Source organism: Miscanthus floridulus, chromosome 4 (assembly GCF_019320115.1).
Source record: "Miscanthus floridulus cultivar M001 chromosome 4, ASM1932011v1, whole genome shotgun sequence".
In the NCBI taxonomy this organism is placed as follows: domain Eukaryota; kingdom Viridiplantae; phylum Streptophyta; class Magnoliopsida; order Poales; family Poaceae; genus Miscanthus; species Miscanthus floridulus.
The window spans coordinates 112,144,490-112,159,978 of record NC_089583.1 but is presented as its reverse complement, the minus strand read 5'-3'; the positions used below and the strand labels follow the sequence as shown (position 1 = coordinate 112,159,978).

The 15,489-nt window shown below is 42.8% G+C and overlaps 1 protein-coding gene across 19 annotated transcripts; it reads left to right on the top strand.

Moving 5' to 3' along the window:
- Window positions 1-2,646: 2,646 nt before the first annotated feature.
- LOC136550345 (protein FIZZY-RELATED 2-like) lies at window positions 2,647-13,088 on the top strand. 19 transcript variants are annotated; one of them, XR_010782223.1, is made up of 13 exons: window positions 2,647-2,890; window positions 3,888-4,077; window positions 6,994-7,287; window positions 7,802-7,860; window positions 9,452-9,534; window positions 9,614-9,736; window positions 9,813-9,875; window positions 10,094-10,149; window positions 10,248-10,386; window positions 10,472-10,678; window positions 12,097-12,166; window positions 12,299-12,447; window positions 12,594-13,088. XR_010782223.1 is itself a non-coding variant. In XM_066541890.1 (10 exons), exons 5-10 carry the CDS (start codon window positions 9,659-9,661, stop codon window positions 11,853-11,855), a joined length of 453 nt encoding a protein of 150 aa, XP_066397987.1. In that variant the 5' UTR covers window positions 2,647-4,077; window positions 6,994-7,287; window positions 7,802-7,860; window positions 9,452-9,534; window positions 9,614-9,658; the 3' UTR covers window positions 11,856-11,881. The 19 variants fall into 19 exon arrangements, 1 of the variants encoding a protein (XP_066397987.1); XR_010782224.1 differs by adding an exon at window positions 4,627-4,767 and having other exon boundaries at window positions 2,647-4,066; XR_010782222.1 differs by adding an exon at window positions 4,627-4,767 and having other exon boundaries at window positions 2,647-4,077.
- The last annotated feature ends 2,401 nt before the right edge of the window (window positions 13,089-15,489 follow it).

Genomic DNA, 15,489 nt, shown 5'->3' with positions numbered 1-15,489 from the left:
CGGCACTATTGTCCGTATCACTTAGTAGTACGGAGCACGCGGCTAATTTAACGTTCATCCAAATCTGTACGAGCTGTGCGAGCTGTGCGTCTGTGCCTGCAGAAGATCTCGCTGCAATATCCTGATTACTAAAACCGGCTACTCTACGAGCTTGTGAAAGCATCGGAACTTTGCCGACTCAAAGGCGATAGTAACTTCCCAGTTCCCACGGTTCTTTAGCCTTCAGACATTTCCATTTCAGGCGATAGAATTCAGTTAACGCCTTCAGCCATGTTTTCCACAGTTTAACTTTAGATAATGGCGGCTAATCATAAATGTAGCTTGAAAATTGAAAGCCACACTTTTTTCATGCTTATAAAAAATCTCGCCATACTCCATAATAATATGGAGTCTACAAAAATCTTATCTGAATTTAATTTTCAACCAAACACTTACCACCTTAATGAATCCTGACTAAAATAAAGTGGAGTGGAGTGTACGTAGATATGAACCAAACACCATTAGAACTTGGCACATTATTGGCTTCACCATACAAACGCAGTGCTTGTCGACTGCCATAGCTCAACAGCCTCCGATCTAGCGCTGTGCGTGACTTGTCAGCTGGGGAAGCCGTGTCGCTCGCAATCGGCGCGATTGATTGCAGTCTTTTAGGTAGCCGATGGTGTTACGGCACGCGAGTGTCTGGCAGTATTATGAGCGTGTGGCCTCTTGTGCGACGTTGATGGATGATTAATAAACTAATCAGTGGCAACCTTTTCAAGCACAGTGTGCTGCTGAATCATGGGCGGACCGGCGCACGATCCTGCACGCCGCTCGGTCGTCTGGTCATCGCCGCCGCGGACCAGCCGGACGGACCAACATTGCTTTTCCTGGATGCACTGTACCTCTGCATTTCTTCATGCCCACTTTCCATCCGTCCACATAGTCAAAAGCGAGATCATTTGCTTGCCCTCCTAGGAAGGTATTTAACGGCCGGGTTGCGAGTTTTGCATCGCGAAAAGTCTCTCTGAAGACGTCTCCGAACCGTACTATTGGCTCACAGTAACCCGGATCACGTGAATGCGATCGGGGCCTACGTGTCCGATCCTGCTCTTTGCAATCGCGTCGCAGTGAGCCCGTGACGGGACATGCTTGTCAATTTCACTCCGTTGACGATCGATAGCAAGAGAAACCATCGACGGCGGATATCTGTCGTGTCGTGCCCAGTGCCGGACACGCCCTCGGCTGCTGTCTCTGCGTGCGTTGCCTGTCAACCTGTCAGCGATCCACATCGTCGTCACTGTTGCCGTATCCCCCAAGACTTTGACCGCGCGCGCACTAGCCGACGCGTCGGGCGATGCGGTGCCGTGCCAGGTGGCGGTGATGAAGATCCGCTCGTCGCCTTGTGCGCTTCCTCTTCGTACTCCGCAGCACAGTAAAAGGACCTCGCCTCGCCTGCCTGCAATGCACAGGCTGCAGTAGTGCGAAGCATTCATCCCCCCCCCCCACCCAAACACAAGTTGCCAAAAGGGCACCACGGTTGCTAGCCCCGGCCGGGCCACAAGGCACAAGCCACAGGGTGGGGGCAGGTCAGGTCAACCCCGCGAAATGCAGTGCGGATCACGCGCGAATCGCGGCTCTTGGCCGCGTCGGACGGCGAGTGGCCAGCGTCCGCGATAGCGGCAGCCCGCGGCCGGTCAACGTGTGGGAAGCGCTCGAGCTGCCTTTCGACCCGTCCGGCGAGGCGGGGGGGGGCCAGGCGGCTGGGAACTCGGCGGCCGTCGGAATCGCCGCCCGCCCGCCCGCCCGCGCGGCCGAGACACAGATGCGGGTCTCCCTGCCGGAGGCCCGTGCGCCGCTTTCCTGCGCCCGCCCCCACCGCGCCGTGGCGTACTTTTTTTTTTAGACAGCATGATCGGCTGGGGCGGCTGCCAAGTTTATTTGGCACTGGCACTGTGCTGTGCTGGAGTAGTGTACAGGAGATCTTGAGACTCGTGATCGATATTGTATGACCGCGACGGCCGTGCTGACTGCCGTGTGCCCGCCTTTTGGCCGTTGGCCAGTAGGAGTACAGTGGTGTGCTTGTCGTCTTGCCAAGCGATATCCGAGCGACCGAGCTGCGTGTGTCGCGCGGGCTACTACGTACGGCGCTGCGGCCATGAAACGTGCAGAAATGTCGGGGTCGGAGAAACAGACAACTGGTGCGGCACTCGTTCGGATCATCCGGGCAATTATTGGCTCCATCCATGGCCTAGGATAGGAAATGAACAGTCAAACGTGGGGGACGTGGATGTTCGCCGTTGTCAGGTTGCCATCCGGATAAGCCTGTGAACGCAACTGTGTCAGGTCCTGTTGTTGACTTCGTTTGCATGCACGTACCACTACCAGTGACGTGCAAGCGATTACTGTAGGCCTATTTGTCTCCTGGAAACGGGTCAAAATTTAAGACTGCTTTGCTAACGAACGACCAATCAACAAAGGGAATTGCTATCTGTCACTCGTGTATTTCTTTCGTTGGCAGCACACAGATATCTGCTCCATGCGATAAAGGATCGAGGGCTGAAAGCGGTGGGGTCTGTTCTCACCGAGGTGCCCCTTCGTTCTTTGGCTGACGTGTGAGGTCCACTTCTGTCGAAACTGTCCAAGTTTTTTGGAACACATGCCCGGAGGGGAGAAGACATCTCTCTCCCTCATTTTTTTCGGACGCTTCTCCTCATCATTTCGCTCCCCGCCGTCGGCGACGGTCTTCCACCCGGCACGCGCGAGGCGATTCGGCGGCGGCAGCGGCTTGAGATCCTCTCCCCGTCGTCGGTGACCGTCTCTCTCCTGGCGCGCGCCAGAGGGATTCATCGGCGGCTGTGGGTTGAGTTCCGGGGAACTCGTTCTTCTTCGTCTCCGACTCGTGTCCTAGGTTTGTAGTGCATCTCGTCTCTGTGTTGTGTTTCGAGGGATTTTGCATCGTATTTGTGGTTTTTTGGGTTGCGCTAGTTCGCCACCACGAGCAGGCAGTGGGTGGGGCGGAGAGATGGAGGTTGTCGGAGGTTTTCGCCTGCGATTTTCTCGTCGTCGCGGCAATTTGTTGGCTCGTCGTGCATCGCTCTGATTTCTGGAGGTTCGTTTGTTTCATGGATCTGGAGATTCGGGTAGGGATTTGGGGATTTGGAGGACGGGATCCATCCTCGCGCCGACCCTGCCGCCTTCGTCGCCGCTGCAGCTGCAGCTGCACCACGAGCTCTGGTCGCTGCTGGCCACCGGGAGGAGCCCCGGTGCCTCCGCGCCGCCTCGCTCCTGGCCAGGCTCGCCATCGGGAGGGACAACCAGGACAACATCAGCATCATCGTCGTTGACCTGAAGCACAGGGAGTGAGTGAGTGGTCGGCCGTAGGCTGCTCTGTTCGTTGCCATGCCGTCCTGCAGTCCCAGTCGTCGGCTTAATCGATCTACTAGGAGTGAACTGATATTGTGATGAGGAGGTGATCGTCGATCTAGACCTGACATTTCCTTGGTTCTTTCGATTCTAAGACAAGAAGATTCTAGTTGTTTTTCTTCTTCTTCTTTTGGTTAAAATGGATGGAAGATTGCCGTCCTTATTAAGTTAAATTAAAGGGGCAAAAAAAAGAGAGAAAAAAGAAGCAAGGAAAAGAGAGCAATTGTACAGAGTAAGTATGATATGATGCAACATTTATGTGCATTATCCTTAATAGTAACTTGTTTCCATTTTTCTCAAGGAGGCGAGGCTAAGCTAGCTGCTGCAGTCTCGATCTAGGTAGTTCTGCAGTCCGCAGCCTGATTTTTTCGGAATCGAATGCAGTGCATGTCTGGCTTCATTGATTTGGCTGCTGTCTCTGCATGGAAATACGTTATGAACTCTATTGTCTGCTGGGGCTGTGTGATGCATTTTTGTTGCAGGAACTTTGAGAGAGCAGTAGCACTGCCTGTAGGCAGAGTGCTCACTCGATCTTCGGCTCTCAATGCAGCAGGAAATGAAGATCATTGCAATCGTTCAGAAATACATTGAACGGTCTTCAGGTCTCAATGCAGAGGAAGTACATTGCAAATCATTCAGAAGTCTCTTCTGTTTACCTATGGCATCTAAAAGGTTCTATACTGTGCTTAAATTTTCGTGGTCATTGTCTATTGTCTGCTGGGTATTTGGGTAGGGATTTGGGGATTTGGGTAGGGATTTGGGGATTTCTGTGAATTTCCCGTATAAATAACTTGATCATCCTTAATAACTATTGTTCAAGGTTCACTGCTGTATCAATTCTATTTAAACACCACAGTCGAATCTGCAATGGTTTAGGAGATATAGAAGTTCAAAGTTTGGTAAATTTGGTACATAACTAGGATGCCGGTTAATTATATAGTTTTGTTTCCTGAAAGACTTCTTGCTCTGATATCAACGGATTGAAACTTATTCCGTGATAGTTATAAGTTACTTCCAAATTTAGCATTGATGGCACAATCTTATAACTGGAAGTAACCTATTTTGTACTTTGATGGCCAACACACGCCTCTTATTTGTCCTTGTCCTTTCACACAAAAAAATTGTTTCTTGGTCGATGTGTTGCCACTCAAGTTTGATTCATAGAAATGGATTCATAGAATATGTTCCTGATTTCATCTGGTTTGTTGTGCTGGCCTGTAGAGGAATAGGAGAGGCCACCTAGCGCGTAGTTAGATGAGCAAATTGGAGCAGAAGATGGCATTAGTCAAGCTGAGGGTTGCCTTGCTTGATAGTACTAGCTCCAGCAGCGACTGTGACATGGATAATGCTTGCGTGCCCACGGTGAGACCCTGTGTGAAATGATTAACACTGGTTTTGGATTAGCACTGTCCCTAATTGCATGCATATATAATAGAAATTGCATTCTCAAAAAGTAATAGTTACACTAATTGAAACATGCAATTTTCTTTTGTACTGTCTGAAATTATTGACATGGTATAAAAAGTAGAACAATTGATTATGCAACTGGCAGAAGGACTTTCAGTCCCCACACACATATCTGTTGTCGCAACTGATTGTAGGCCTTAGTTTTTGTGTCGCAACTGATTTGTAGCTTGTCATTGTCCCTACTAATTTTCCATACTTAGAGAATCCTTGTTTGCAGCTAGAGCTAGTTTGTTATTGTGTATATTTGTCAAGTCTGCTGGCACCGGATTTTCTAATTATAACTCAAGTCTTACCTTCTACTTATGTAGATTATGTGAGGTTGCATAACTATTGGACCAGATTTTGTCCAGAAACCTCCTGTATGCAGGTTATCAGTTTGACCAAACCCACATATTTGTGATTTGTAATGTTCAGAGCTAGACAAACTTCATTAAGATGCACCTAAGATGATTATAATTAGTAAATTTGTCATGCTATGTGCTTATCTGTGTCAAGCTGCCAAAGCACCTGTTATAAGGAGCAGTTGGGGTGTTGCACCCATTCCTTCGGATCTGTTCAATTTAAAGTCAGAAGGGAAAAAGTCCTTTGTTTATTGTCATTTGTGCCAGCCCATACCAAATTTTTTTGTCATTGTCCTTTCGTAGAAAAAAATGTTAATTGTGATTTGTGCTAACTCACCTTTCTGTGATTGTGCTTCCATAGGAAAAATTTTTATCTGTCCTTCCATAGAAAAAATTGTTTTTTGTGATTTGTAATTGTGCTTGAATAGATTAAAATTGACCAATTTTTTTTGTCCTTGTCCTTTCGTAGAAAAAAGTTGTCAATTGTGATTTATGCTAACACACCTTTCTGTGATTGTGCTTCCATAGGAATTTTTTTTATCTATCCTTCCATAGAAAAAATTATTTTTTATGATTTGTGATTGTGCTTGAATAGATTAAAATTGTGTCTTGTCCTTCTATAGAATAAAATTGTTTCTTGTGATCTGTTTTTCTGTCCTATCAGTGAATGGAGCAGGTTTGATATGTGAGTTTAGTGTGCTTATTAAGGGTCTATTTGGTGGTTGTCATATTGGTGTTCAGGTAGTCATGAATTCCCCAATAATTGATGTGTGTGGCTATGTTCTAATTGTTTATCCATTTTCATATGTGTGTGGTTATGAATTTTCAGTTGCAATTTGTTCTCATCCAAGAATTCTTACGTATGCTTCATCGTTAACTATACTTGTGCACTGACGAGTTCTAGTTTCCGCTGTTGAAATTAGATTGTATATACTTGTTATGGGGTTATTGAGTCCTTGATGAAAGTGCACATCTCTCTGATTGCCTCATGCAGTTTGATTTTTGTTAGTTCAGCACCCCAACATGTTAATGCTAGTGTTGAATGTTTGTTTTCTGTTTTTATGTTTGTTTGTCAATTTTTGCAATGTAATTGTGTAATGGTGAACTGGTTCTGTAACTTTTTAGTGCATTTGTGCTAAAGCATACTGACATTTCTTCTGGTTCCTGTTTGAATAAGTTGAGTTCTTTGATTTTGTGGTCCTTCTCGATCAGTGAATCAAGTCTTGAATCTTGCCTAGAAGCAGTTACAATCCTAACTTGTTTGTGGTTGAATATGGGGGGATGCTGGTATGCATGTGATAGAAATCTGGCATTAGATACATTGTTTTTTTAGATCCCTGGATTTGATAATTTTTGTTTGTTCATTCTATTTTTGTCCGCTTTCTGTTATTTTTATGGTAGGCAAACTGTTATTAGAACAAGTGGTTCTATTTTAATTTGTACAATTTGAGTTCTGTATTGTTTGTTAGACAACCATCTCATTACATGGGCTCACTGAACGATTTTATTCAGTGTAAACATCAGTTTTTTTTAATCTGCCCATTTATTTTGGATGTGTATTGTTTATTGAACCAGTCTAATCACAGAAATGAAACTCTCTTTGATGCATTTATTATGTAAATTGAGAGGAGAGATGGATGAAGCTTTCTTAATGTTTCTTTACATGTGGAACCTGTATTTGTGGGAATCATTGCTCTTGCAATAGTATGCCAATCCATAAAATAAGGACATCTAACTGGCCTCAGATAATTAAATTTACGTCTATCCTTCTTTGTTTCAGGGGTTACAAACGATTGTTTCGGCGAACTTCCCTTGAAGCATCAGACTTTCTCAAAGACGATTGTCTGAAGATAAATTGCACTGTGGGAGTTGTTGTGTCAACTATTGATTACTCCAGACCACACTCTATCCATGTTCCAGACTCAGACATCGGCTATGATTTTGGTTCACTGTTGGACAGTCAGGAGGGTGTTGATGTCATTCTTAATGTGGGAGGAGAGAGGTTTCATGCCCATAAAACATCCAAAGGAACCTGAAAATAAGTTGTGCTTGCTAGAACATCCAAAGGAACCAGGTTGGACTTTGAGATGCACCAATCATATGCCCGTCTTTTTGCGTTGTTGTTTCTGCTGTAGTGCTTAGAGTTGGGCTCTCGTGTGTGATCTGTTCTTGTGCTGTGCAGCATGCGTGTGCTCTTGGGTGAGTTCCCAGGGGTGTAAAGTTTGCGCTCCATTTTGTTCATGGGCACTTTGGCTTTTTATTGATGAACCAGTGTGCTTGCTGATGATATATAGACTGTAGTTTTATGTACATCATAAGTTTTTTGAGCTGGACAATTTTTTGACCTGCATGTAGCCATGGAGAATGATGAATTTCTACTGCAAACTGCATTAGAATTCTACTGAACTGTGATTTTATTCTATTACTTTATTTAGAAGCACCATTTTCTTGATTCCACATTTATTAGTAGTAAATTGCACACTTCAACTACTGTAATTATGGTGTGTAACATGTGCAATATCTGTTCTTTATAAATAACTTTGTCACTATTTTAGTTAACTTGGAGCATGCAATTGTTCTTGCTTTAGGGCATCGATATTCTTCTGGATGGGCTATTTGGGACTGGAAACGGGTCTTTTGTTTCAGTGTAAGCACTAGACAGTACATTTTGAAGGAGTGCATCTCATTTCTATTTTAATACAAGTCTTCTCTTTAAGGAATAGATCTAATTTGGCTTGATACAACAATTGTTTCCTTAACTGTAGTGAAAATGCTGGTTTTGCTTGCTTTGACACTCGTTGGTAGCCGAAAGGTAGTGTAGATATCAGCTGGTTTCATGATATTTTTGTCCTTGTCCTTTTTGGGCATGTTCTGTTGGGTTCAGTTGTACCTTTTAAATGAACTCCTTTAGAACATTGTATAAACTTGTTTTCATCCGTTTTTAAGTGCAAAGTATATGAAGGGGTTAGTAATATTAAGTATGTCTGCGTTAACCTTTGTTTTGAGGTCTTCACCCTTGTGCCTTATACTCCTTCCAGTCACTTGAGGTCTACTCTTATGGCTTATATTCCCTCTAGGTCGTTTGTACTTGATGCTCAGACAGGGAAACCAAGTTCGTTTGAGCTTGTTTTTTTGTCTGTAATGTCAACTGTATATGACTGGAGTTAGTATCATTCATTATCACTATATGACACTCTTAGCAAGATCTGACCGCATTAGCAATTTAATAATTTTTGTGTACATGTGGGATAGTCCTCTTGAGATTCTTAAGAGCATATGTTTTGGCATGATACAGGATCCACTTGATTTTCTTCTGCTTTCCTGAAACCAGGAGTTATGGGGGTTGAAAAATGGCCTTTTACCCCCCTGCCTTTTTTATAAAATGTTGCATGTTCTTGATTCATAGCATAGTCTTGATTCATGTTCTTGATTCATAGCATTGTCTCTTGTGATTTGTGGTAACACTTCTTAAACTTTGTTTATTGTGATTTGTGCTAGCACACACCTCTTATTTTGTCCTTGTCCTTTCATAGAAAAAAATTGTCTCTTGTGATTTGTGGTAACACATCTTGAATTTTGTTAATTGTGATTTGTGCTAGCACACACCTCTTATTTTGTCCTTGTCCTTTCATAGAAAAAAATTGTCACTTGTGATTTGTGCTAACACATCTTGAATTCTGTCGATTGTGATTTGTGCTAGCACACACGTCTTATTTGTCCTTGTCCTTTCATAGAAAAAAATTGTCACTTGTGATTTGTGCTAACACATCTTGAATTCTGTTGATTGTGATTTGTGGTAACTACATGCAGTAACAAAGGCATAGTGGGCTGACAGTTGTGTTCTGATGCAGTTAGAACACCCCTGTTTGTTGTGATTTGTGCCAATACAGACCCCACACTCTCTTTCTCAGCCTCTCTCTGTCTATATTTGTGCCAATATAGACCACATTTTGTCCTTGTATTTCTGTTCTTTGTGATTTTTGCCATTGCCTGGACCTATATTACTGTCCGGCTCTCTTCTTCCCCAACCGCCCACCCACTCTCTGATGAGTGATAACCAATGTTGACTGCTTGTAGTATGTAAACTAACCAGAGTTCTTTGTAAGAGACGAACAAAGATGTGCCAACACACATCTTATTTTTGTCATTTGTGTTTCTGTCTGTGCAGGATCTAGTTGTTCCTATTAAGTTCAGTAGCAGCAGTAAGCAATTAACTTATAGCATTCCTTGGTTTTCAGATAGCAGCAGCAGGAACTCATGAAGCCTTCGCTGTTTGGGCTGGGCAATTGTGTTTATTTTGTGGAATGCATGCAGCAGCAAGGTAAGCAACCTAGTCATCCTTAAGGTATATCGTCACTGAGAATTGAAGATGGATTGTTAATAAGTTTATCATTGTCTAGGTCACCAAGCTTTGTGATTTGGGGGTGGATGACAATGTTTGTTCTATGGGTTGGGCACAGTGTGGCACTCACCTATCTGTAGGTACAAATCAAAGAAAAGTTCAGGTTATGTCCCATTCTCAAGTATAAACATTATCCTACTGAAGCTTCAATTTTCTTTTCTGGTAACGTATGGTCCCTAATCTCACATATTTTCCAGGTTTGTGGACTCAAGTGGTCTTATAACAATCGTCAGCTTGCATCAGGTGGCAATGATAACAGAGTAAGATGCCTGTCCATTTCTTGTTAGTTTGGAATGCATTGTTCTTAGTACACTGACACATAGGTAGTTTTCAATGTGTCAATACCTGCAATCCTTGTTTATCTCTCTTGTCACCATTACAAAAATTGCAATCATTTTCTGAAGGCCTGTCAGCCTATGATAATTGTCATGGAATTTTGAAGGCGTAAACCTTATAACTGTCTTTTTTTAACTTAAAGCTGGGAATGGTGAAGACATTTTTACACAAAATGGCAGATGGAACTTCAACAATAAGGTCAGTATTTGTTAGTCTGCAGTCAGTTAGTTTGCCCTGAAATGAGAAATGTCCTGCATTCATAACCCCACACTAAAGCAACTCTGTTCTGAAATAAGAAATGTCCTGGCAGACATGTTGGTGCACCAGTCGGTTCATGCTGCCGGGAGCTCCAGTAGAAGCCAGTTGGTGCACCGAAGGCATGGTGGTTCTCCAAGGGCATCTCCAGTGATTGACCTCAACGAGGCCTGTGAGCCGGTACAAAATTGCGATAAACCTCATTTCACTTGCTGCAATAGCTCTCAAGTTTGTCAGTTATCTCAACCGGTTTCTCTCATTTCAGGGTTATGAGGAGATGGAAATCGAAGAGCACCATGGTTACAGGGCCCCTCTAGGCTTCAACAAGTCAAAGAGGTATCTGATGGAAGGTGATGCTACTGCCGGCCCAAGCCAGGTGAGAATGCCTGTGTTTTAGGATGTCCAGAACCCAGCAGGGCGATCTGGGAAGAGGAAGATCTCATGACAGCATCAGTTGGCCCTGAGAGTATAGGTATCTCTTTTTGTGCGCCCTTTTTCTGTGATATTCTTTGTGTTCTGGCGATGTGTGGATCTGTGTTTGCTTAGATAGGGCATTCGACACCCCCATCGATGTTGTTTTTTTTTGCGCAGATCTAGGGTGGAGTTTAGTTAACTCATATTCAGGCTCAATCTCAGATTTGATGTTGTAGGTTAGGTGATGTGAGATCCGAGCTCCCTTGTCTTAGGTTTTTGATCATTTTTTTGATTCCGTGTTGGTTGTTGTTGTTGTTGTTGTTGTTTTGCGGGGTCCTGCCTTCGCTCGGTGGAGCAGTCATTGTCACATCCATCATCTCGCGGTCCGGTCACCGCCTCTGTGGCCCTGTTGCCTCTAGCCATAGGAGGAGGGTGGGGTGGACCGGTGTCCAGTGGAGTAGAGTAACCTAGTCCGATTCAGCTAGCGCATAACAAAGTCGCTGCCTATGCACTTGTCTATCACGTCGGCTGTCCCAGTGGCTAGTGCTGCTACTCCTACGATTGGACGATGCCTTAGTAGCAGGAGTAGTCGATCTTTCGGTATTTCTGGCCTTCCTCCTGCGGTCCTGACTGCCTTCGCTTCCTTTGCTGCACACAGTGTTGCGTTGAGCATGGCGTGGAGCTGTCGCCCCGGTCACCACCCCTGTGGCCTTCTGCCCTGTCAAACCATACCAAATCTGTAGGAGGGTACCAGGCTGTACTCCATTGTAGCCCTTGTACTAGAATGCTGCTAGCGAGCGGAACTCTTAGTCAAAATTAGTAGACTAAAACCAGAACTTGTATCCAATAACAGTCTGCAGGCTCAACTCTTAGACATACTCCTATATAATCCATAATAGTTCTTGTCCATAATAGTTCTTTTGAGTGGCGTTTATTGTTCTTGTCCATAATAGTCGCAGTGCTCTGTTCCTATTAATCTGTTCTATTCACGAAAAACAAATAAAACATTCAGTTACTTAATAATTGCAACCAGCAATGCTGTAAATTGCAATTATTGAGCACTGCAATTTTAGTGTTGAGGATATGCAATATGTCCCTTTTTACTTTCAGGGGTTGACTATTAGTAAGGAAATCATTCTTCCACGAGAATCCTTCCAACTTTTTTGATCTGGGTTTTGTGTAGTGGGTTGTACATATTTATGATATTTGTTTGCTGTTGTTGTTCGCAGCTATGAATGTGCAGACTGGAGAGGAGGTCGCCTGTCAAGCTGGTATCGGATTCTCTCCGATTGCTATTTATTTGTCACCATACCATAGAATTTGCCATGTCGGTCTATTTCGCGATAAGATCACTGAGATGCAAAAATCTAGCGAAATGAAATGATGATGGTCCATTTCAGTACTGTTTGTCAACACTGTTAGATGTTTGGGTTGGTGGAACCGATTGTCATTGGTGTTGCCGCTTTTATTGCACAGGAAAATGTCAAGACAAAGCACCCGCAGCTTCATTATGAGTCGAAGCTATACATGCTTCTCCAAGGAGGAAGTAAGTTAATGACATAGAGCCTATCCACCCATCTAGTTTTAGTTATGGGACGGTACTCTGTGGTTAGTTAGTTGCTAGTATGATGCGCGAGTTGGGCTGACCTTTTCGCCCCCCCCTTTTGTTTCGTTACAGCTGGCATTCCACACCTGAAGTGGTACCACGTTGAGGGGGAGTATAATGTGATGGTGATTGATCTTTTTGGCCCTAGCCTTGAGGATTTGTTCAACTATTGCAGTAGGAAGTTCTCTCTGAAGACTCTGCTCATGCTTGCTGACCAAATGGTGAACACTTAATCCCAGATTTTTCAAACTGTTCCATTTTGTTTCTTAACTTTAACTTTAATCTCAGTTTGTTGTGCATAGGGCTGTCCTCTTTGTCCTAACTTTCTGAATTGCTAGTGTTAACACATTCCTTGTTTATCTTTCAGATTAATCGGGTTGAGTACATGCATCAAAAAGGGTTTCTTCACCGTGATATAAAACCTGATAATTTCCTTATGGGTCTTGTTTGCCTGATGGAATTTGTGTGTTGCATTCTCTTAAAACACACATTTTTTCTGGTGTTTCAATTTGTGTGTTTCTTAGGCATCTAACAAGTATGTGCTAACTAGTCTAAAAACACGTGATTTTTCCTATGTTGAAATCTGTGTATTTTATATACCGCCAACTACCATGTGTTGGCTTATATTAAAATACACGTGTGTAGAGTAGACAGACTCAATCAACAAAAGCTACTTGTATCGAGCTTGGCGACTTTGCACTGGAACAGCCGGGCGGTACCCACCCGGTTTGAGGTCGCCGAGCCGGTGTGCTAGCTCGACAGGACGCAGGAGCGCGTGTAGGCAGGCGCCGCTGTCCCCGAAGCACCAAGAAAAAATAAAATGCCCACGTGCCGCGGTACCGGTGCTCGTCGGCAGAGCAAAAAAAATTCGGGTGCTTCCATCATGAAACGTGCACCTCGTAAACAGGCTTCGCCATAGCCCATAATGCTAGTAGTACGATATCTAATCCTATGTGCGTGTAAATAGCTAGCTTGGAGGGCCATGGAACGGATGTTCTAAAAAAAACTTACAGTTGCAGTCTTTCTAATAAAAGTTTTAAATTCGCTTCGCTAAAAAGCCAGGTTGAAAAACAATGTTCGCTGATTTGTCGTTAAAAGCTTGTCAGCGCTCTTTGAGGATCGATTGCGTTGTGTGATCCCACGAGTCCGAAATTAATCTGTTGTGCTATATCAAATTATGTGAAGTGCTCCAATAAGTAATGTGGTTCCAAACCGTTTGCGCAAATGGGCAAGCGAGGCATAGGTGGTAGCAAGTTTCTAGCGTTGTCTTGTGGTTAACCCCGGACCTCGAGATTGTCTGCCATGAGTATTTTGTTTTGGATGAGGATCCACGCAAAGAGTTTGCATTTGTTTTTTTTGTTTGCGCCTTCCAAATAGTGTTATAAAATGAGAATCCAATAATTATGCTCTATATAGGCTGATTTGAAGGTGTATTGTCTGTTTGCAATGTCAGTTCTCTTTTTCATGCTCACTGATGTGTGTTCTTTGCACATTTCTATCATGCTGATCTAGCTACTCGTATGCCTAAAAGAGCAATCAAAATGAATTGTAAGAGGAGGGGGAAAATATTGTATAGAGACTTACATCGGTTCAGACCTATTTGGCTGGTATTAAAGCCGGCAGATAAGTCGACTGAAGCTGTTTTGTTGTGAGCGAAAAATACTATAAATTCTAGCTGATAAGTCGGCTGATAAGTTCAAGCGAACAAGCCCGTATAGCAATGTGATGAACCATTTACTTCTTTCTATAACTAGGTAGCATGTCCGTGCGTTGCTACGGGACAACTACATCTTTTGTACTAAAAATATACGGATCGCAAGATAGGATAACACTACTGTGAAATTAAATACCAACGTTAAAGTGATATTTAATTCAAAAAACAAAGTTCGTGAAATTAATACGGTCACGGAGAGCGCGACGCCGCAGGCTCACAAACTCTACTGTATAGATTTTTTCGTGATACGGCTAAGATAATATTTTATATCGGCGGAAAGAATTCTCCGATATCCATTTCTTTCATGCGCCAATAAATTCATAAATAAGTTCCGCTGCATGTCCATATAATCTTGTACACATAGGTTCGAGTATATATGTAAACATTAGTGTCTGTCATATGAATAATACTACATGTCTTAAAAAATCTCTCACAAAATCTTAAAACAAAATATGTTATACTCACCGTATAAATATGTGTGGCTTTAGGACTATTCAACACAGACATATATTGTAGAATAAGGTATCCACTTGAGTGTCTGATTCCAAGATGTTGAATTAGGTGTTGTAATTCTTAATTTCGACACATTTTTCAGGTCAAGGCAACCAATGGTGACACTTTTCTTAGTGGTGCATAATTTTATGGTGACACCTCTTGACTATCTGAAGTAAGGACAAGTTAGCACTACAAAGGCTCAGAAAAGCTGCTGAGAAGGCCAAGGTTGAGTTTTTCCTCCACTATGCATACTAAAACCTACGTCCCCTGTTTATCATTGGCGATGCTTTTGATGCTAAATCAATTCAACATTACCATGATCAGATATAAGTTTGAGTCTCTTGTGAGCAATCTCATAGAGGGACTCTCATCCTTTATGTGATCTGCCTCAAGGATATTGGCATCTCTACCTTACATCGTTCTCTTCAGCAATCAATTGATATAATTTCTAGGGTTGAAGGAGTTGCCTGATCTTTGGAGGAAGACTTGTACTGCCCTAATAATATGATTTATTTTCCATGAATACATGCAGGTACTATGATAACACTAACTACACCAAATGAAAGATCAGAGAGAATTTGCATAGCCTCCAGAAGGATTTATTTATTAAGTTCTTTCGATTCTACCGATAGTTTTGAAATATCTGTTTGCATGTCTTACCTCGTATCTAATTCAAAATTTTGTAGTTTAATTAGAATATTTAGGTGATTGTATATATATAATATTCAATACAAGAATAATCTATGCATGTTGTTCTTGAAAGATTTCTATAGTGTAAAGACATCTTCGTTTTTCGTGCATGCATGTGCTAACGCTAAGGTAAAAACAAAAGGACAATATATCAATTAAAAAATAAAACAAAACCCATGCTCAAAGTTAAAGAGATAAATTATGGATGCTTGAATTTTGTCATCTATTATCTACCGGCGTGCCTATAAAATAGACTGAATAAACAATTAAACATAGATAGAAAAATAAATTAATGAAAGGATCATTGCAAGCTATCAATCATCTCATAGCTTCGGACAATATCGCAAAGCTACTAAAAACTGTA

Excerpts from the sequence above, each read along its gene's own strand:
- LOC136550345 (XM_066541890.1), top strand. The coding sequence starts at position 9,659 with ATGGGTTGGGCACAGTGTGGCACTCACCTATCTGTAGGTACAAATCAA. Across the intron at positions 9,737-9,812 it reads AGGTTATGTCCCATTCTCAA|GTTTGTGGACTCAAGTGGTC; the intron begins GTATAAACATTA and ends CATATTTTCCAG. Across the intron at positions 10,150-10,247 it reads GATGGAACTTCAACAATAAG|AAATGTCCTGGCAGACATGT; the intron begins GTCAGTATTTGT and ends TTCTGAAATAAG.